General features: G+C 42.8%; 1 protein-coding gene across 1 annotated transcript; it reads left to right on the top strand.

Annotated features, from left to right (window-relative positions):
* Nucleotides 1–2,618: 2,618 nt before the first annotated feature.
* LOC124679435 (potassium transporter 22-like) lies at nt 2,619–9,914 on the top strand. Its single transcript, XM_047215191.1, has 3 exons — nt 2,619–3,208; nt 4,159–4,509; nt 7,770–9,914. The coding sequence occupies exons 1-3, from the start codon at nt 2,827–2,829 to the stop codon at nt 9,656–9,658; spliced, it is 2,622 nt and encodes an 873-aa protein (XP_047071147.1). The 5' UTR covers nt 2,619–2,826; the 3' UTR covers nt 9,659–9,914.
* Nucleotides 9,915–23,740: the final 13,826 nt, after the last annotated feature.

The raw sequence follows: 23,740 nt of genomic DNA, 5'->3' as shown, positions 1-23,740 counted from the left end.
CTAAACCTACACCTTGGGTATGGGCATTTAATTGTGAACCTACCGGCTCACTTTTAATAACCTCATAATTATTCTTAGTGAGAATGTGATATGTAGTAATTGCATTACGGCAGTCCATCATCGTTTGAAACACGGTGCCTTTTGCAAGCCGAGGATTCTCCTCTGTTCCACTCAATTGTTGGCAAGTCTTCGCCTTCGTAATCGGCTAAAACGAGGCTGTCATCGTTCTCATTCTTCTCTTCATCATCAGTCTCATCAAATCTGGCACCAAAAGCAATATCTTCCATGTATTGATCCTCCATTGCCTGCTTACTGCATCGATCTACCAATTCAGGAAACATTAACTCATCCTCATCATCTTCAGGAGACTGATCCGCAATCTCTGCATCGTCCTCCACATTGACCACAGGAACGATCTGGCTACCACTCGCACTGGGGACAGATGGTGCTGCTGGTGGACCTACAAGGATCGCCGCGGCGCACACTATTAGCAGAGGCAGCAGCAGTAGAGAGACATGATGCCCGACCACCTGATGATGCCCCAACACCAGATGATGCCTGGCCCCTGTCCACGTGGACACGAATTTTACCGAAATGGCAAGAAGCATTCAAAGCAAACAGAATTCCCAGATCATCGTCGGAAATTAGTGGAACCAATCTTCGCTCCGTGCTGTTGAAATATTCGAAATGAAGCTGCATCGAGAGAGCTCCAGGAGTACTTATCGAAGATGTTAGCTTTCAAATCCCTCAACGAGATGGTGGTTGCAACCACCGCAGGGAAGTAAAACCCATTCATTAGGCGTTTAGAATCACGCGTAAAGCTAGAATCCAGCCTAACCACCAGCCGAAAAGCCAGCGCTGGATCAATCCTATTCGAAAAGCAACGCAGTTAGTTGAGCAACAACGATTGGCGCTCAAAAACTGCCTACTGTTAATTCACATAGGCAGACGATGCTTACCCAGATGGAATCCATGCGTTAGATCCCTCCGATTCCCAATCTTCTCCGCGGCTGACGGGAAGAGGCGGTACACCAGACGGATATACAAACTCTACCGCGACAGGGGTAGATCTAGATCTGTTGGAGGCGGATCCCTCTCCGCCTCCCGGGGGTGGTGGTGGGGGCGGGGGCGGCTCGGCGGCGGACGACGCCATAAGGTAGGAGGGCAGGACGGCGTGGCGGCGGAGGGCGGTGTGTGAGCTCCTCCGAGTATCGGGCGGAGTGGAAAGCTTTGGGTGAGCTCCTCGAGTCAACAGTCAACATAGTTCGAAAGAAACGGTCAATTCAACACCAACGCGGCTCCCTAGCCGTCACCGGTAACGGTGAAGGCCACCGACCGAGACGGCAACCCTCCCGTCTGAGCGTCTGCGACGGGTTTCAAACTAGAGGGAGGGGAAAACTGAGGAAAAACTAAGGGGCTGGGGAAAACTGAGTACAACTAACGAACCAGGGGCACGAAAATAGAAATCCCTAGAAAGAGTGATATGCATAAAATGGACCGGTTTATAAGGGAAACTGGGGGGAAAACCATACATTACCCTATTTATAAGAAAAATCGGCCTAAAAAACCACACAAATGACGAGGCCCCCCACTAAAAGGTCAATCCGAGGTACTCATAATATCTTCCGTTTCCTGAAAGAAGTTGTTCTTGGAGGAAACACACCGAGGTCTGAATCGGTCAACTTTTGTTGTGGATGGGCACTGCTTTGGTTGCTTAATGCGTTTGGTGCCTCTAGTGGACCATTGTCCAGGGTTTCCGCTCTTAACTAACTCGGTAGGCTGTCCTTAACAAGAAAAGCTAATTAGCTATCTTCAGTTGAATTTGAATTGAAAACCTAACCTAATCTTCAGCTGCGCGCTTGGAGCCTGTCAGAAAGCTAGCTGAGATGTACGTATTATGCAAGTGTTCAGTTGTTCCGATAACAAAACATCTTAGTGTTAATCATATATCAAGGAAATTATTTGTAGGTACCATTTTTGTGGTAGACAAAGGCGACAAAGCTAGGCATGCATGCAGCATACATGGTGCTTTCTGTGTGCGTAACTGACGAAGAGCTTGCTGGGGTTAATTCGGGATATATATGTAGGAAACACATGTATATACATATAAAGGCCAGACAAAAGAGAAACAAATCAACTGAGCGACATACGCAGATGGAGAAAAGATCGATGGTCTTGTATTGAGTTGAGGTCAATGAGTGGAAGATAAGCAAGAAGCAGCTTTTTTCTCACTCGATCGAGAGAGCTTGATCGACTTGCTAGTAGCTAGCTAAGTGGGGATACGTACGTGTGATGGAGGTGAGCTCGTGTATCCAAATCCAAGGGTCTACGCGGGGCTGAATTTAATCGGTGGATCTATTCCGAGATGGACTGCAGAGTGATGTAAAGATTTCAGATTTCGATTTCTGTGGCTTAGCTCTAGCTAGGGACACGGTTTCGGACGGATGCTGACGCAGTGACTCGCAAAGTGTGACGGGAGAGAAAAGTATTGCGAGGACGGAATCTGCTCATCTATCGACATCCATCTGAAAACAGATCCGGTCAGGTCGGAGCACGGCACAGCACCACGTATGTGCGTACCAACACAGTTTAATTGCTACCCTTGCCGTTCACATACTGCTAAGAGAGATCGAACTAGGTAGCTCGCTATAAAAGAGAGGGTTGCATGCCGAGAGGAGAAACTAGAGAAGAACGACCTAGGTGGCTAATTGTTTGGGCGCCCAATTCATATTGGTATGCCATTCTACGAGCAAATTACCCGTTTACTCCTCCTTGGGTCCATCTCGACAGTTAAGCTTAGTTATCTAGCTTAGCTAGTTCGGATCGATGGCAGAGCAGCAGCAGCATCAGGGGGAGCAGCAGTGCGGTGGCGATGATGAAGTGTTGGAGGTGGAGTGCGCGCTGGACATGCCGGCGGCGGTGCAGCGGCAGGACTCGCTGTACCGGGACGCCTCCAGGGCCGGCGGCGGTAGCCACCACGGGCAGGAGCGGTGGGGCAAGACGCTGCGCCTGGCGTTCCAGTGCGTCGGCGTGCTCTACGGCGATATCGGGACCTCGCCGCTCTACGTCTACTCCAGCACCTTCACCGCCGGCGTCCGGCACACGGACGACCTCCTGGGCGTCCTCTCCCTCATCATCTATAGCTTCATCCTCTTCACCATGGTCAAGTATGTCTACATCGCGCTCCGGGCGAACGACGACGGAGACGGTAAGAGCATCTCCACTCGTCTCCCCACAGAGTCCCCCACGGCCACTTTTTTTCATCCGGACGGCGAAAAACGGCCCAGTCAGGCCCCCGGTTTCTCGTTTTGGTCCGGATTTGAGCCTATTTTCGTCCGGACTCCCCATGCCATCCTCGGTTTCCGGGGTCTCCGGGGACTCCGGATGAAGCTAAACCAACCGTCCACGCCCACGTGTCTCCTCTTTCGTCCGGATTCCCGAGCCATCCTCTTTTCCCCGAGAAACGCCGCTTGGGGAGCACACGACTGGGAAACTACTCCTCCCCACGCCAAATCTTCCTCCAATCCGGACGAAAATTTCGCCGGATTTGGGCGTGGGGAGCGCCAACGAGTGGGGATGCTCTAATAACTGAAATCATTTCATCATCGTTTCTGCTAGCTTCTAGTTCGCTTGCATGCATGCATCATCTGCGGTTGATCGGTCGATCATCTTAACTAATTTCTGGCTAGCTAGCTACCTGCACCAGGAAGTTAATTGGATTGCCCAACGTGTTACCTAGCTAGTGCCACACGTGCATGCCACAGTAACACAATGTTTGCATGCATGTACCAACCGGCAAAAACCATTCTGCTATTTTTCATGGGGTAGTACCTGCGAGATTAGGACAAAAGTTTCCACAGGGGAGTCGGACAATTGATATTGTACCCCGTGCAATTTCTATCTAGCTAGCTCCTCTGTCGCACAGCATCATAAATTTCAGTGTAGCTCTATCTCGTACATTCTGGTCAGTGGTCGCTAGTGAGCCAAGTCGTCAATGGAAGTAGAATTTCCACCAAAGGGTGTACGGTGTGGTTGGACTTGTTTTTCCACCGGATTCAGCTACTCGTGTCTAGCTAGCTTGCTTTGAATTTGATCATCTACTAGAAGTTAATTTAGCTTACATACATTGATACATAACATGGTCATCATGTCATTCAGGCGGCACATTTGCGCTCTACTCGCTCATCTCTCGGCACGCCAAGGTGAGCCTGGTGCCTAACCAGCAAGCCGAGGACGAGCTGCACATCCTGGAGCAGATGGAGCAAGACGACCCCAAGTCCTTCAGCCGGCGGCGCGGCCTGGCCACGCTGCAGCTGGGCTCGCCGGCGGCGCAGCGCGCGCAGCGGGTCAAGGAGCTCCTGGAGACGAGCAGGCCCGTGCGGATCTCGCTGTTTCTGCTCACCATCCTCGCGACGGCCATGGTGATCAGCGACGCCTGCCTCACTCCGGCCATCTCCGTGCTGTCCGCCGTCGGAGGGCTCAAGGAGAAGGCGCCGCACCTCACCACAGGTACCACATACTGTCATCTTAATTTCAGTCTACTGTGCTACACATACCGTACTTGCGTGCTGTTTAACATGTGTGAACACATCACAACTGACAGTATGACCTAGCTAGATTAGTGTAGCTTGGCGTGATTTAGATGCAACGCAGCGGCAATCAAAAGCAACATATGTAATTAAGGCCAGATTAATTGACGGGAGAAGACAGCATCGATCGATCTACCTCCATCGTTTCTTTATCCGACCGGTCAGGATGTAGGTAGGTCTCTTGTAGTCCAGGTATAATTAAGCCAAGGGAGGACTTTGTGAACGGCGCCGTCGACATCCAGCAGTTATGGGTCGGTGTTTGTGTACGTGATGTGGTGCTTACGAAGGATCACTAGTATCCACACGTACATCCATCCATCATAGAGGTCGATCGATCGATCCACTAATCTCTGTTTGCGTATGAACTCCTTAACTCCAACATAACACGTTACACACATCCAATATAAAGGACGATGGATAGCGAACATCTACTGTATGTTCAGACTTGAGATTGGCATACACACCTGAACATCATGTTCATCGACTGCACCACACATGTACTACGTACGTACTGTATGCAAGTGGAATCGTTAGCCGTCGACATCGTCTTCTCTTCTCTTCTCCAGGCAACGATCGATCATGCATGTTACCTTGTCTCAAACATCAGCCAATCTTAACATTTTAATCGTGCTTCCTTCATCCCGAGAGCCCAGGGATGTGTACGGGTACCCGAAATCGATATGTCTGACCATCTCTCCGGCCGCCGCTCTGTTGTTCTCACGAGTAGATAGGATGTCACAATCAAATCAATCAAAAGCAACAATGAACTGCATCTCTATCATCTATTAACAGCATCGGCAATGTGAAGCCTCTGAGACATGCACTCTGAATTATTGCAACATCAATCAATACGCAGTTAATACATGTCACACTGGATGTAGCTTGTAACTAAATCATCATATACTCCTTACGCGCGCGTACCTCATCCAAAAACCTCGTACGAGAACTTGTATAGAGAAGTATTTTCCTCAGTGGCGTAGTCTAGTAATATTGTGATCAAAGTAAAATGTTTAATCCATGCATCTACCAGTGGCGAATCCAAGATGAAAATGTAGGGTATGCTAAAAAGACTGAGAACATAGTTTCAAAGAAAATACAACTCAATCTAGAATGGATTTTTGGAACTTAGACTGCTCATAGTGGGAGTAACTTAGGTAGTAACATCACATATTTCAAGATATTTTGGTGACATGGTATAGCAATAAATGAAGAAAGAGAGGGAGGTGGTAACTAGCTATGTTACCATAACATCACACACCCCAAGATAAAATGAGTCTACAAACTAATAAATGAGACTTTGCATGATACTATCTCTAAGTTACTTTCCACTATGAAGGTAGTAACATGAACTAGTAACTTATGCATGACACCACCTTATGTTACTCCCCACTATGAGCAGCCTTAGATGCACAACTAGCCATGCACCTACGACAAGATGTTTAGATTTTCAAGGAATACAATTTAGCTCCATTTTAACCGTTCTTTGTTTCCCTCACTAATAAAACTTTGACCTTTCATCATCAATCATGGTAGAGACATACATATTTGATAGTTCCTGACTAAAATAATTGGGGTAGGCTCAAGCCTATTGAAGCCTGTCTAATAAATTCGGCCCTATGACTACCAGTGTACACACAAAAAGGCATCTAGTACTCAAGGAGGCGGCATTTTGGCTCATGAGGAGTAAATGCTTTCATTACAAAAACACAATTAAAATATTCAAAAAAATAAAATTATTTTCTATTCAGAATGTATATGAATGTGTTTTATACATGTCCTTGAACATTTTTTGAAACAAAAATATATGTAGTGTCGTAGATAAAAAGACAAAAGATATCTGGTGAATTTTGTGGCACCGAAAATTGAGATCTAGTAACATCTTGATCAAATTAAAACGTTCCATCTACATAGAACGTACCTCACTCCAAAAAATAAATCCTTGTATGACAACTTGTATGGACAAGGAGTTTTCCTCGATGCAGTCTAGTAACATCGTAAAATGTTTCCTCTACACACGTCTACCAACAGTGGTGAATCCAAGATGAATGTAGTGTAGGCTCAAAAGATTGAGAACATTGTTTCAAAAGACAATACAACAGAGTCCAGAATGGATTTTTGAATCTTAGATGCAGTCTAGTAACATCGTGATCGAAGTAAAATGCTCCATCTACAATTCTACATGCATCCACCAGGAGTGGTGAATCCAAGATGAATGAAGGGTAGGCTCAAAAGTCTGAGAACATTGTTTCAAAAGACAATACAACCCAATCTAGAATTGATTCTTGAAACTTAGATGCACAATTAGCCATGTACCCACACATAAGGTTTAAGTTGTTAAGGTATTCAATTTAGTCCATTTTAAGAGTTCTTTGCTTCCCTTGCTAATGTAACTTTGACCTTTCATCATCAATCGTGGTTGAGACACATACATATTTGATACTAACTTTCTCCATAAAAAGATGTTGCAAGTTTGTCTAAATTTAGATGTATCTAGACACTCTTTGATGTATAGATATGTCCGAATTTACACAAATCACCGACATCCTTTTATGGACGGAGGGAATAGTTCTTTGCTAAATACAGAGGGTAGATTCACCCTATCATAGCATGCATGGTAAATCCGCCGCTGCTACGCACAAAAGGCACCTGCTCGAGGGAGGTGGCATTTTGGCTCATGGGGAGTAAATGATTTCATTACGAAAATACATTTTAAAATGTTCAAAATATTTTCAGAAAAATGTTTTTTCATATTTATGTGTCTTTCACATGTGCTGAAATATGTTATAAAAAATTAATATCATAGGTAAAAATATTTAAAAAATGTCTCATCAAAAGTTATTTTGTGGCACTGAAAATTTGTCTTTTTTCACCGGTCGTAACAAAAGCTACATGTGCACGCCACGGGCATACAAATATGTAGATGTACACCCCAGGTTCTTTTTGAATTTTTTTTTTGACATTTACAATGTGTTTTTCCACAATATGAGTACCAAGATGAGCCTGCATGCATCAAGATGAGCGACGCGACATTCAAGCATAATTCATCCGTGCACGGACACGCAGATAGAAATATATTTTTTGTTGCAAATTGCAATAATCAATCTGAAAGAAGAATAGTACTGCTGTTAAATTCGCATGAATACAATGCACTGAATCGATCGACGGATGTTGCATATGCAGACCAGATCGTGTGGATCACCGTGGCCATCCTGGTGGCGCTGTTCGCGGTGCAGCGCTTCGGCACGGACAAGGTGGGCTACTTCTTCGCACCGGTGGTCATCCTGTGGCTGCTCCTCATCGGCGGCGTGGGCGTTTACAACCTGGTGAAGCACGACATCGGCGTCTTGAGGGCGTTCAACCCAAAGTACATCGCCGACTACTTCCGACGCAACAAGAAGGACGCGTGGGTGTCCCTGGGCGGCATCCTCCTCTGCTTCACCGGCACCGAGGCGCTCTTCGCCGACCTCGGCTACTTCAGCATCCGCTCCATCCAGCTCAGCTTCGGCTTCGGCCTCGTTCCCTCCGTGCTCCTCGCCTACGCCGGCCAGGCCGCGTTCCTCCGCAAGTACCCGGAGGAGGTAGCCAACACCTTCTACAGGTCCACCCCCACGGCCCTCTTCTGGCCGACTTTCGTGCTCGCCATTGCCGCGTCGATCATCGGCAGCCAGGCCATGATCTCGTGCGCCTTCGCCACCATCTCGCACTCGCAGGCGCTGGGCTGCTTCCCGCGAGTCAAGATCCTGCACACCTCTAAGCAGTACCAGGGCCAGCTCTACATTCCGGAGGTGAACTTCCTGCTGGGCTTCGCCGCCTGCGTGGTCACCGTGGCGTTCAAGACCACGGTGGTGATCGGCGAGGCGCACGGCATCTGCGTGGTCCTCGTGATGCTGATCACCACGCTGCTCCTCACCGTGGTGATGCTGCTGGTGTGGAAGGTGAACGCGTGGTGGGTGGCACTCTTCTTCACGGTGTTCATGGCGTCCGAGTCCGTGTACCTCTCCTCCGTGCTCTACAAGTTCCTGCACGGAGGGTACATCCCCGTGGCCATGTCGGCGGTGCTGGTGGCGGTCATGGTGGTGTGGCACTACGTGCACGTGAAGCGGTACAAGTACGAGCTGGAGCGCACAGTGTCGCCCGACAAGGTGCGGGAGCTGCTGGACGGGCGCGAGCTGCGCAAGGTGCCCGGCGTGGGGCTCTTCTACACGGACCTGGTGCAGGGGATCCCGCCCGTGTTCCCTCACCTGATCGAGAAGATCCCGTCCATCCACGCCGTGCTGCTCTTCGTCTCCGTCAAGCACCTCCCCGTCCCGCACGTCGACATGTCGGAGCGGTTCCTGTTCCGGCAGGTGGAGCCCAAGGAGCACAAGCTGTACCGGTGCGTGGCGAGGTACGGGTACCGCGACCCGCTGGAGGAGGCCAAGGACTTCGTGGCCAACCTGGTGGAGCGGCTCCAGTACTACATCCGCGACGTGAACCTCTACGGCGTGGATGTGGACGCCAAGGCCGGCAAGGTGAGCTACCCGAGCTCGCGCTGCGACAGCATGGCCAGGTCGTCGACCCGCACCGCCACCATGATGCAGATGTACTCGGCGTCCTACAAGGAGAGCCTTGCGCTGGGAAGGGCGAGGTCGTCGTCGGCGACGGGGCGCATGATGCAGCTGGGCATGAACCCGTCGGCGTCCTACACGGAGAGGCAGGATGGGAGGGGCCGGTCCATCTACGCGGAGGAGATGATGACGCCGGCGGAGTCCTTCTCGGAGCTGGCGTACTATCCGTCGGGGCGGTACGCGGCCAGCAGCCAGCAGCTGTTCCAGGCGGCGAAGATGAGCCTGGAGGAGATGGCCAAGATCGAGGAGGAGCAGAGGTACATCGAGAGGGAGATGGAGAAGGGGGTGGTGTACATCATGGGGGAGAACGAAGTGGTGGCGCGGCCGCACTCGTCGCTGCTCAAGAAGGTCATCGTCAACTACGTCTACGCATTCCTCAGGAAGAACTGCAGGCAAGGGGATAAGGTGCTCTCCATCCCAAGGAGCCACCTGCTCAAGGTCGGAATGTCCTACGAGATCTAGCGACCTCATATATAATCTCTGACTGACGCATATCTCACCTCAATGGCGGATGATCATGCTTAGGATCTCGATCGATCGCTTGATGGCGCCGCTTGCATGTATGCAACGATCGAACTGATGATCGATCAGTCCATGCAACTAGCTAGTGGTGTACACTACTACTAGGTCGTACATAGAATCCGACCCGTATATTGTATAACTTCCTCATCATAGTTCTTCTTCTTTATTTTGTTGTTCATTAATCGATTCCTTTTAATTCGCATTGTGTAGATTTGAGTGGTATCTCTAGTGTAAGCCAGTTTGGGCCCACAAATCTTTGGTTGGCACGTAATCCCGTAACAAATTTTCTCTCCAAATTTTTTAAAGCTCCATCGTGGATTTTTCTTTTTCAACAAGACCATTGTGGAATTTTGACCTAACCATTCAAAGAGAAGTAGTGGGAAAGACGGAACCTATGATTCGATACGATTTTATTGAAAAGAACCCTAATACTTCATTAGGTGGGATGGCAGAGAAAACCAAAAATTGTCTTATTTGGTAAGATTTTAAATTAACAAATTGAAAGAGTAAGTATTCGCCCGCGAAATCCTTATTGAACTAGAATACTTTGCCGAGTGTAGCATTATTTCTAAATTATATTGTGCTGAACTTAGATCATCTCTAGCGGATCCATCAAAATGATTTAACCCGCAAAAATAACTTCCGTTTTGTGGTTATTCGCTAAAGAACTGCACAAACAGATTGTGCAATCCGTACCACTGATCAAAGTCGCAAATGGAACCCCCCAAAGGGTTTCTCCCAAAAGTGTCGCTCGTCCAACGATTTCCACTACATTTGCTTAGGCATTTCATGCCCTACATAGTATAACACCCCTTTGCCTAAACAAGAGTCTAGGCTAACCCTTCTGGATTCTTGTCCATCCAACTATATTATAGTTATGTTTCTTTTAAACAAAACCTTCATTAAAAGGTTGAATAATCATAGGAGGCGTTTCTTTTGGCATGGCAAGAAAAAAGGGGGTATTATTTGGTTAAATGGTCTAGAGTATGTCGTTCCAAGAAAAAGGTGGCATGGGAGTCAAAGATTTAAGAAAACAAAATATCAGCCTCATTTGGAAATGGTGGTGGAAACTTGTCACACAAAAAGGGCTTTGGCAGGATATTGTCGGAACGAAATACTTGATGAACAAAACTATAGCCATTGTCACTCCTAGGTTTAATGACTCTCCTTGTCGAAAGATTTTGCTCATGGTAAAAGATACCTATTTTACAAGTAGAAAAAGTTACCTTGGAAAATGGTGTTAACACTAGGTAGTGGAAGGATCCCTTTTTGGGGAACTAGCCTTTTTTATTTAAGAAAACAAGATATCAGCCTACTTAGTAAATGGTGGTGGAAACTTGACACACAAAAGGGGCTTTGGCGAGGATATTATCAAAGCGAAATACTTGAGTAACAAAATAGCCACTCTGTCACGAGTGTCACTCATAGATTTAATGACTCTCCTGTCTCGAAGGTTTTCATCAAGGTAAAAGATACATATTTTACAGGTAGAAAAAATACCTTGAAAATGGTGATATCACTAGAATGTGTAAAGATCCCTTTTGCGTGAACTAGCCTTTTTGTGATCAATTCCATATTCTTTTTGACCTTTGCCGACTCTCGTGTCAACTCAAACTTCCGTATTCCCTTTGGTACAAGGTTATGTGGAGAGTTACTAACCCAATGAAACTTTGTTGTTAAGAGAATTGGGTTTTCCCCTTGTATAGTGAGGCGGACAAGATTTCTTGGGCTCTCAGTAAAAACTTGATTTTCTCCACCAAATCGGTCTATATTTGGCTGAAAAGGAACCTTGTTGGCTCTCATAATAGTTGGATTTGGAAAGCTAAGATTCCCGAGAAAATTAAAATATTTATGTAGAATCTTTGTTAGGATGATGTCCTCACTCGGGGAAATATGATAAAAAGGAAATGGCATGGTTCCCCCCTTTGTTCTTTCCGTAAAAAGGCACAAACGAATGATCATCTCTTCTTCACTTGCACTTCCTCGAAAGTTATTTGGGGAATTTTGGGGACTGTGTTGGGATGTCTATGTGTGCATAATTCCTCTTGGCAAGTTATGACATGGCTTCATTCTTATGCTCCTCGGATGGTGAGGTTTGATGTGATCCTTATGGCTGCCATTTGTTGGGAAATTTGGAATGTGGGGAACAAGGTTATGTTTGAGAAGCACATTTTGAGATCACCAAGTGAAATTATTTTTATCCATTTCTCTGATGTTGTATTTGGCATGTCTTCAGAAGGATGCTAACATGTATTACTTGTTCGAGGAAGCCACGGAGATGATGCGCTCGGCTTCGTCCATCTTCATTGATTAAGCTCGGTCGAGTTGTCTGCATCTAGGTCGGGTCCAATGCCGATGATCACTAGGGTGTGATGTGATGCTTGGAACAAGTTTCATTGCTTTGATTGTGTTGATTTTCGTTAGCTCGAAGAAGTTTAGTTACCTTTTGTTCCCTTTTGTGTTGCTCCCTGAACTGATGTTGCCGGACTATTGTCTGTGGTATCAGGTTTTTGCCCCATAGCGGGTATTCGATGTCGAATACTCGCAGTGGGTTTCCTACTACCGCCCCAACTTGCTTCTAGCTCCCTACTCCCCTTTCTTGTCTATAAATATGCTTCACCTTGTTATTTCCGTTAATGCTAATGAAAGGGGTAGAATCCCGGTTGGAAAAGATCCTAGGCAAGAGAGGATATACCTCAATGCTAAAGTGTTGTTCAACCTCCTCCATCAATGAACATGAGAAAATAAATGAAGATACACCATAGATCTCAAATTTGGTGAATGCGATCACCTGCGCAAGGTGGAGGGGGCAACTAATTGCTAGAAATTTTACACTTTCTACTGAGTTTTTTAAGTATACAATTAATCATATTGTCACTCATTTCATGCTCCATCTAGCTACAATCATGCCTATTTTGTGTACTTACGACTTCTTGTTCACTTTCATATGAGCTTTGCACATTTAATAGTTTTAGTAGGATTTATTATTTTTCCCTTGTACTTGACGTGTGTAGGTGTTATGGACAATCATGGATAAATGAAGGCAAAGAGACCAAGAGGATTCAATATGAGAGAGTTACAAGCACCAGACTTAGCCATATGAGGTGTGGGAAAAGTAATAGTTTCCAGCATTTTATATTTAATACCTAAGGACATGGTGTTATATCCCTCATGCATACGAGTTCAAGGAGCCAAAGAACACCTCAATCGGACTTCGTATGAAGAAATGGAGAACAAAATATGAAAGCATCACATGGAATAGCGACCATCGGTACGGGCAGACCCCGCTCGTACCGTAAGATCGTATGGACCTCTGTCGGCTCTATTTCTTCAAATGGGACAACATTTGTGAAGGCCCAATGGGAATATTTGCCCCTAGCTCTGTCGGTTCGCGAGCCTGACCTCCGAGTGCCTATATAAGGAGGGGAGGAGCAAAGGAGGAGAAAACATCCATCCACGCCCTAGGCGCGAAGCCCTGCCGCCGCCTATTCCACAGCCTTTGCCGCCATAGCCTCCACACACCTCCAAGATCAATATCTCCTCCAACATCTCCACAAGATCCAAGCAAGAGAAGGAGAAGGAGACGTCCCATCTTCACCGCCTGCATCGTTCATCGTCATCATCTCCAACGGCGTCTCCACCTCTTTTCCCCTTGTTTTAGATTTTGTATTTGTAACATCGAACATGATGATCTCCATCAATTACTATGTGTATTTCTACTCATCTATGTTTGAGTAATTGATTCGGTTCTAGGTTAAGGTATGATCTAGTATGCAATATTAGACTTTGTGTATCATTTTTTATGACAAGAAAGAGGTGGATGTGTTAATGTGATCCTTTGGGCCAGAGTGTGACAACCGACAACCATTAAGAAGAGATCTTTTATTTGTCTAAATTGTTGTCTTGTGTAATTTCAATAGATGGATACATAGTTACCCCTCTAGTACTAGTGAGACCGAAATCCTAGACACCCTCTTTTATTATATTCAATCCTACAAGTACAACCCCTCTCGTTACTTTCAGATTTAATTTACTTTGTTCTTGGTTAGGTCTTTGTTATTATTTACTCAAAACCTATTTCAACTCATTGTCATTATGGTAGCTTATAGAATATGCTATTTCCAAACCACGGTTTGGGTGCGAACGTGGTTGCGCCTGCGACAACGCAGTTGCGAGGTTGTGTGATTGCCATTTGCAAAGCTTCTAAGCGACAAACTTATATAAATAATATTTGCTGCTACAAGTACTACAATAACTCTGTTATTCATCGTAGGAACCTACATTAAATTGGCGTTGTTGCCTGGGAGCATAGCGCTTGGTGCACTTGGTTATTACCTACCCACTCACACATAGTTTATTTTCGTATGTTGCTACTTTACTACTTTTACTTATTTGATTGAAAATAAAAATTTTAAAACTAAAAACTATAAAAACTATTTCTACTAATCATGTCTTCTAAGATGTCTATTCTAGAACATGTGCAACTTCCGATGAAGGGATACGAGGAATTCCTACACATGGCTGCACAAGAGGAAGATGAAAAGGATGAAGATCCTACTTCAGAAAGCGATAAGGATGAAGAATTTATGGAACTTTAAGATATGAAGGTATGGGATATGTACTGTCAAGTAGACATCATTACTGAAAATCTAAGGTCTATGGAAGAGATAAAATCTTATTATGGTATGGAATGCGTTCTCTTTGGTTTTGAATATCTTCGTGCACCTACAAGGATGGTAATAATAAAGAACTATTAGAATATATACTTTATAAAAGTTCCCATGAGCTACTCAATGTAATCACTGTAATAATGAAGAGCATCAATAAAAAGGAGTTAGAAAATCCACACGCAATTATAGAATATATTGTTAACTATTGCCAAGAACATCTTAGTGATAATGCACTTGTGATAGAGAGTAAGGGACAATGCAAACTTGTAGTTCCCGAAAATAACCATTTGCAGGATTCAAAAGATAAAGAGGAGGAACACCAAGAAGGTGAGGTTGACAACGAGTTGCACTCTCTCTAGTAATGATTCATGTTATGCCCAAATAAATGATAATTGTTCTGAGGAGGTTTTATGCCTAGATAATAATTTTGGGAATGTTAATATTGATGAACTGGAGATAGAACTTTGCCATACTAATATGCAGGGACATGGGTGTCACAATAGCTCTAGTAAGTATGAACCCATTATCATGTGTGATCAACTAGAGAAAGAAGTCATTCTTTGTTTACCTCATGTCGAGTACTATGAAGTGTTCCCCTACAATGAAAGCCAAGGTAAAGTTTTAAAATTTATTCGTGAATCCGTAATATTTTCATTGCAGATACATAAGAAGGCATGCTCACCACGCTTGGTGCATCAACACTCGCTTGAAAGCGAGTAACTATTCATATACGAGATGACGATGCACCGCAAGAGGGTATGACTCTGAACGTACTTCACTATGAGATGCTCCAAACCTCATGAAGGTAAAATTCATAATTCTAGTTGATCTTGTGAAATAATAATGGAGCATCGAAGCCTAGATATATGTATTTAAAGAAAGCGGGAGGCAACCCGTAAGTTATTTTTAAATTTTTTTGTCTTGAGTCTAGTTGCATTCATGTTGCATTAACACTTTTATATATGCATGATTTCCTATTAGAGTTGGTTTGGGACTATTCAACAGGTAGAATTGATCATTGATGAAATCATGTGATGCATATCCTGGTTAAAATTTATGTACAAAATATATGTACGTGTTTTTCGATGCTAGACTAATGTTTCAGGTAGTTGGTGAATTCTCAGAGAAGAATGAGTGGTTTTTGAGGGTACAGAGAGTTTAGCGGGCACCAGTACGGGCGCATCTTCCCGTACCACCAGCCCATACCGCTCCTACGAGACAACGAAGAAACCATAATTTTTTTAGAGAATTCACAGAAGGAATAGTGACCGTCGGTACGGCGGGACGCGGCCGTACCGCGCGCACATACCAACCTCGCCACCAAACATAGGAAATTTGAAGAATTGTGAGAAGAAATAGCGAGCGCTTGTATGGGCGTGTCTGCCCAAACCACCTGCCCGTACCAGGAGTCTAAATCGTCCAGCCGGGATAGTAAAAAAAGAAGCTAAGGTTAGTGGGTTACCTTCTACATGTTCCATTGTACCTTATTAACCTACCTTCGAAACACCCCTGCCTATAATTCTTTGTATTGTTTCATGTCTCTTGTTGTTTCTTTTGTTTTCACGGTTGGGTGAACGAACTCTGTTCGTACACTGAATCGTTTACTTTTTTACTTCGTGTGTTATTTTCGCGAGGACTTGAACCTTGTGTAGAGGCATTGACGGTATGTGCCAACCGTTCAAACACCCACATTAGACACTTGTTTTCTTTCATTTAAGAAATTTATTGTCCAATGAAATAGAGGTTATTCGTACCTCAACGGTAAAAGTTCATCACCCTTGCTTTAATCAAGATTGTGGAGGTAACAACTTCTCACAATATCTTTTGAAAACCGCATTTTCTCTTTTCTGGTTCTTGCAAGAGCCTAGCTTGGGGAAGTTACTTTAGCATGTGTAGTTAGCATGTGTAGGATCATGTGCAATGCTCTCATTCAATAAAGTTTTGAACAAGAATATATTTCACTACTTTTAAATGACTTGCTTGAGTAAGTTATATTCCGTACTTATATAAGGGATGCACTTGCTTTTTGTTGATATCCATAAGAGCTGAGTTAGAGCTTTAATGCACTATGTTCAAATATTTATCCATCTTGAGAAAAAAATATTATGATCCTCTAGAATACATTGCCATGATTTCTACACTTGAGAATATCAAATACAATAAGAAAGAGTTTCCAATGATAACTTATGTAATGTTCAACTGTCTTAAGAGTTTAACCATGAAAATACTCGATCCCATAGATATTATGATAGGCTTGATAGCACTTTTTGAAAGGGTTTGTTTGAAGGAAATGAAGTTTAGTGGTAATTGAGATGCATGGCTAAACTGAAAGTTGTGAGTCAAAAGTATGATATTTCTTAAAGCTTGTCTACTAATTGTTGATGTACACCCTTGGAATGCCAACAACTCCGATGGCCTTCGCACAACATGCTGATTAAACGTCCCGGTTTCGGCTATTGAGTTGATGAAATAGGTAGCTAGCTACTTGTGGGAAAGAGTATTGGTACTCTTGAGGGATGTGCAAAATGTTGTGAAGGTCATCAATGACCAATATTGGAAAATTTTATGGAATCCAAGTGAATCACCTAGAAAGTTTTGGCATGATCTCGATACTATTAGATAAAAATTCTTGAAAGAAAATTAATAGAAAAAAGTGTTTTGATAGCCTTGATTTATTGATGTGGGAGTTAATGAAACACTCCATTGTTATGCTTATTTTGACATGGTCTCTTACTCTTAATATACAACCATATAAAAGGAGCAATAGAGGATCACAAGTTTGATTTCAAGTAAAATTTACTTTTGACATGATGCATAGAAGTTGTAAGTAATCTCTTATGGACTAACATAACTGAACTTGTGTTTCCTTGTATGCTTGTGTTACATGTTGCTTTTATCTTGCAGGAAAAAATAAGGATATAAGGCATCATTCTTCAATGGTAAGCTAGATGATAGCATTAAAGTTGTTGACTCTCTTGCTAGATAGCGAGCATGAGTCTAGCTTGGGGAAGTATAGGATATCACCCTGTACTTGTGAGTTTTTCTACCCAAGTTCATTTCTCGCTATGATTCTTTTTAACTTGTTCGCACGAGGGCGAGTAACAGATAAGTTTACGGAGGTTGATAGCTCTAAATTTTACACTTTCTACTGAGTTTTTTAAGCATACAATTACTCATATTGTCACTCATTTCATGCTCTATCTACCTATAACCATGTCTATTTTGTGTACTTACGAGTTCTTGTTCACTTTCATATAAGCTTTGCACAATTAATAGTTTTAGTAGGATTTTATTTTTTCCCTTGTCTTTGAGATGTGTGTAGGTGTTATGGAAAATCATGGATAAAGGAAGCCCAAGAGACCAAGCGGATACAATATGGGAGAGTTACAAGCACACCAGACTTAGCCATATCAGGTGTGGGAAAAGTGATATTTTCCAACATTTTGTATTTAAGATCTAAGTCCATGGTGTCTTAGCTCTCGTCCATACAAGCTCAACGATCTAAACAATACCTAAATCAGAGTCTGTATGAAGAAATTACGAACAAAATACGAAAGCATCACGGGAATAGCGACCATAGGTACAGACAGACCCTACCCGTACCGTACGACCGTACAGACCTCCGTCGGCTCCGTCCCTTCAAACTGAACAACATTTGTGAAGGCCTGATACGAATATTCGGCCCCTAGCTCCGCCGTGTCATGAAACCGACCTCCGGAGTGCCTATATAAAGAGGGGAGGAGGCAAGGAGGAGAAAACATCCATCCACGCCCTAGGGGAGGAGCTCTACCACCACCTCCTTCTCCATAGCCGTCACCTCCATAGCCTCCACACACCGCCAAGATCATGATCTCCTCCAACATCTCCACAATATCCAAGCAAGAGAAGGAGAAGGAGATGTCCCCATTTTCACCACATGCATCGTTCATCGTCATCATCTCCAATAGCATCTCGACCTCTTTTCCCATTGTTTTAGATTTTGTATTTGTAAGATTAAACATGATGACATTCATGAATTACTATGTGTATTTGTACTCATCTATGTTTGAGTTATTGATTCTGTTCTAGGTTGAGGTATGATCTAGTATGCAATATTAGACTTTGTGTATCATCTATTATGACATGAAACTGGTCGATGAGTTCATGTGATCCTTTGGGACAGCGTGTGACAACCAAAAATCATTAATAGGAGTTCATTTATTTTTCTAAATTATTGTCTTGTGTAATTCTAATATATGGATACATAGTTTCCCCTCTATTACGAGTGAGACCGAAAGACTAGACATCGTCTCTTATTCTATTCAATCCTACAAGTACAAACCCTCTCTTTATTTTCAATTTTAGTTTACTTTGTTCCTTTTTAGCTCTTTGTTCTTAGTTACTTAAAACCTCTTTCAACTCATAGCCATTATATTAGCTTATAGAATAGGCTATTTTCAAACCACAGTTTGAGTGGGAACGTGGCTGCACTTGTGACAACACAATTGCGGAGTTGTGTGATTACCATTTGCAAAGCTTCCGAGGGACGCACTTATATGAATAATATTTACTGCTACAAGTACTGCAATAACTTTGTTATTGATCGCAGGAACCCAGACATCAGCAACCTTGGTTAGTAGTCGCTTCATATAGTTTAAACATAGCACGATAAAATATATGAGATCTAGGGTCTCAATATTGATAGGGAGAATGTCAGGAAGGACGTGGGTAGGATAATGTAAAATTCCTCTGACGAAGCTTGTTACCTACACCATACATTTTCTCAAGATCATGTTTCACCCATTTGTGTCTGAAGCACCGCCTTGATGGCTTCATCATATCATGGTTTCGTGGGTTAAGCCCTGAAGAACAAGAAATGAATTTTATTTCAAGTCAGGAACTTCTAAAATCAAATAAAGTCCAAACCAACTTTAAATTTTTCACACAAACTTCACATATATTATGAGAAACATGTCGAAGGTATGGAAAATATTCCTAGTTGCCACCCAATAAATATATAACTTTCAACGCTTCATGATAAATCTCACGAAGTAAATCAAATTAATTCAAGACTTAAAACAACATCGAGAGTGCACCGTTAGTGCGTGAATGCAAGATCGATGCAACTTCGGTAGCACCGCTTCCATATATGGAACCACCGAATCGATGATCAATCGATCGATGCAACGAGTGTTGTGCACTACTACTAGGTCGTCCATAGCACCTGATCCATGTATTGTATCAATTTCTCTATATTGTTGTTCTTCTTTAATTTTTTGCTCATTAATCGATTCCTTTTAATTCACATTTGTGTAGATTTGAGTGGTACCTCTGTTGTAAGACAGTTTGGGGTCCTTAGAATATGTTGTGCGGAAATTAGAGAATCTCTAGCCGACCTAGTGATGGCACTACAACAAGTGTGTCAATTCATTGGGACTCCAAGTGTAGAGTGATGCAGCAAGAGAGAATGTTCCCACAAGGGTGACTCAGGGTGTATATCGAACTCTTGGGGAACAAAGGCGAAGCTTCTTCCAACCTCGTCTAGCAACCTGCGAAGCAATGTCTTTGTCTAGTACCCCAAACTTCACCATGATATTTTTTAAAGTAAAATAACAATAAATAAAATACTAGAAATAAAACTAAAACTAGAAAGAAAACAAAAACAAGTAAATAAAGATGTTTTTGGGTTTTTGTTTGTAGTTGCAAGAAGTAAAGATAGTTTGTGTATTTTCGAAATTAATTAATGCTAAAAATGTAAAGGCAAGTACAAGTAAGTAAAATGTGATTCTTATGATAAAAAGTGGACCGGGGTTAATGGGTTCACTTGTCTACTGTCTCATAAAAGTGTGGTGGCATTAAGAACACGATAGATAACTTAATACTAACATTGATACGATTTTATTATGTGTATTGATTAGCATTCATATGGGCATCACATCCTAACATAAATATGATACTACACATCTTACATATACTCAACTAGAAAGGGATACACTCCAAGCAATATAGATTTTAGAATTAACAGAGCGTAGCTATAGTTACTTTGAGATGATGTTTAAACAACAAATATGCTACCTTGAATTAAACATATCAGAGTAGATCAAGTATGATCCATAGATTAAACAAGACTTCTTAGTTGTCACTAAAGATAATATAGCACATGCATTCACTTTATCCCTAGTGAGGTAACAAAGAATCGGTAAAGACCATAGTAGATACGAGGCTTGATATCACAACTCATTACTACCACCATGTCACTCCATCTAATACACATTATCCTCCACACATGCTCTTGAGTTTGATCAGAACAAGTAATAAAGAACGAGGTAATAATATGCATCTATTAATACATCAAGAACACAATAAAGATTCAGATCTCATAGATCATCCAATAAAACAAAAGATCCGCCACATAGGAATTCCAAATATGGCCATAATCATGATAGACAGCTCATATGGCATCTAAAGAACATATAACAAGAGAGAAATAGATCAAGCTACTGCCACAAAGCCATAGTCCAAATGTGTACTACTCCCTCTTCATCATGGTGGCGGTGTTGATGATGTTGGAGAGGGTGGAGATGCAACCGGGGATGGCTCCAGCAGCGTTTCCCCCTCCAATATTCGCAGGTTCAGCCTCAGTTCCGTGGATTTCGTGCTTTTGGGACGCCTCCTCCGAGAACGCCTTGGGGGTCTATATATAGTGGTTTTTAGGTCAAGCCCGTGAGTTTGAGATCAAATTGGATGGCTACGGACGCTCGAGGAGGGAACGAGACATGGTGGCGCGGCCTAGCTAGGGTGGGTCCCATGTCACCTATGCTCGTTCGGGCCTCATGGGCCCCCTCCGGTACTTCTTATTATCATATTGTGTCTTCGGGAAAATATTGACTCCAGAAAATTCCTCGCTCCGTTTGAGTTCCTTAAGGTCCATGAAACTTAAAAATACACAAAACTTGGGTTTCTATTCTGCAGAGTTATAAACCAATGAAAGGGGGTCAATGAAAAATCCTCATATATCAATGCAAAATATGAATATAACATATTTGTAGTATATGACAATAAACTACAAAGTTCATGTATGCATTTTACATGCATCATCTAGCAAAATGGTCAACTCACAAAAATAACCACCGGTTTGTGGCTATTGGCTAAAAAACTGCACCTAAGCGATCATGCAACCACACCAGTGTTCGAAGTCGGCAATGAGCACCCCCCCTCTCAAAAGGATTTCTTCCGGGCATGTCGCTCTCCCAAAAATTTACAGACCATTTCCTCTAGCACTTTCTGCACTCATCATCTAACACCCCTTTGCCTGAAAAGGAGTCTAGGGAAGAGAGGAGATACATCAATGCTAAAGTGGTTTTCAACCACCTCCAGCTACAAACATGAAAAAATAAATGAAGAGATACACCATAGTATCAAATTTGGTGAATGCAATCGGCCTTGTTTGGTACTTGAGTTTTTGCTAAGAGTATTAGGGATGATATCCACCAAACCACAAATCTCCACTTGTTCATAAAACATGTTTAGTTCTAGTTTTTTGCGCTAGTATAATTCCCACTTTTCTCCAAATCCTAGTGTATTTTCACTAATACCCAATACACTGCCTCTACCTATTGTATTGGAGATTGGTTTTTATGGAGATTTAGGGGAATTTGGTGAAAGTTGTGGTTTCACCCAATCCTTAAGGGGTTTATTGTAACATCCCAAAAATTCAAAATAAAACAAATGAATTTCCCTAGTTCCAAATTTTGGGAACCAACAAAAACTTTTATTAAATTAAGTTTGATACATAGTGATCTTGCTTAATTCTTGTGCTATTGCCATGATTGCTTGTTATTAGTATTTGAAATAATCTTAAACCCTAAACCTCACCCCTCTTTTCACCATCCTAGTTAAAATAAAATGAAAGGAAATTAAATAAGAAAAAGGCATATGTGCCTATGGCTATAATTATAAATCTTTACCCTAGACCTTTCCACTTGTTTAAAGGTTTGGAAAACCTTCACACACCTTAACTAAGGCTTATCAAACCAAATCCAAATGGTTTCCAAAGAAATTAAAAAGAAACTAAAAATGCCATAGAGGCATATGAGAGTAAAATAGCAAATAGGTGAATTTAAGAATCTTAACCCTAATACATGTGGTGAATGGTTGGATCACTCCTATATACCATTTCCACACTCAACAACACCATTTGGGCCAATCCAAGTCAAATTAAAATTCAAATGCAACATATGCATAGAGGCATATGTGACACATAGCCATAATACCCAAATCTTGATCTATGACTTTAAACCTTGACCAAAGGATGGGAAACCATCTCTCAACCTAGTATAACACTAAATTGACCCTAACCCATGTCCAAGAAAAACAAGATCAACCATTTACAAGTTTAGTAAAATTTGACACCTCATCTCTTTTGTATTAAGGCCAAATTTGCAAATCTTTGAACAGGACCTTTGGAATTGGTTTCAATGATCTTAAAATGTTTCTAAACTAATAAGAATCACTTTAGAGTCAATAAAAGTCAAATAAAATGGAGAGAAATTCACATGGTGAGAAAATCCCCAAAATTTCCCTCACATACATTTAGCCAAATTTGCAAATCTTCAACCAAGGCCACCATTGCTTGATCTCTTGCTTGTAGAATACTTATATATGATAAACAAACACAAATGCATCAAAGAAACAAGAATCAAATCAAAGAAAATCTCAAATTCAATTCACATATGATAATGGTCATATGTCCCAATTTTATTATCTTCACCACTTTGCACCCATTTATCTTCTGATTCCTCAACCAAACTTAGTCAACTATGACCATGTCATCCAAGACCATGTCAAGTTCAACAACTTTTATGTTGACCATCATCACTGATGTTGACCAGGTTGACCAGCAAAGAGGTGCCAAGTGGAGACTTTGAATTAATGTGAAGATCAACCCCAATTTGAAATGTTGCAAACCTTCATCAAAATGGACACCACCACCACCTTTCCCTCACTTTAAATATAAGAATGAAGTGCACCAAAAAGAATTTCAAAATTCAAACTTTATTTTCTTGCGGCCATTTAGTCGAACACCTTGCATGCATTAATCCAGAATAGCAATACACTTCTTTACCCAACAGATTTTGGGCCAAACCACTTTTGGTTTGTGATCATTGTGACCTCCTCGCATCCCCTGCATCGGTGCTTGTCCTTGCATCGGTAGATTAAAGTGAGAAAAGGGAGAGAAAGCTCATGCCGTACCCATGCCGACCACACTCACTCCATCTCTCTCTGGCTTTCCCCTCCTCCCTACACCATGTCTATGAGCCTCCCTGGAGCACCAGGACCCTGCCAGTACCCGGCCCGAGCTCACCCTCGCACG

This window comes from Lolium rigidum, chromosome 7 (genome assembly GCF_022539505.1).
Source record: "Lolium rigidum isolate FL_2022 chromosome 7, APGP_CSIRO_Lrig_0.1, whole genome shotgun sequence".
Taxonomy (NCBI): domain Eukaryota; kingdom Viridiplantae; phylum Streptophyta; class Magnoliopsida; order Poales; family Poaceae; genus Lolium; species Lolium rigidum.
Note: the sequence above shows the minus strand (reverse complement) of the source record. Positions and strands in the feature narration are given on the sequence as shown.

Bases quoted from the DNA above. Each gene is read 5' to 3' on its own strand.
- LOC124679435 (XM_047215191.1), top strand. From the start codon at position 2,827: ATGGCAGAGCAGCAGCAGCATCAGGGGGAGCAGCAGTGCGGTGGCGAT. The intron at 3,209-4,158 runs GTAAGAGCATCT...CATGTCATTCAG, and splicing joins GGCGAACGACGACGGAGACG to GCGGCACATTTGCGCTCTAC. The intron at 4,510-7,769 runs GTACCACATACT...TTGCATATGCAG, and splicing joins GGCGCCGCACCTCACCACAG to ACCAGATCGTGTGGATCACC.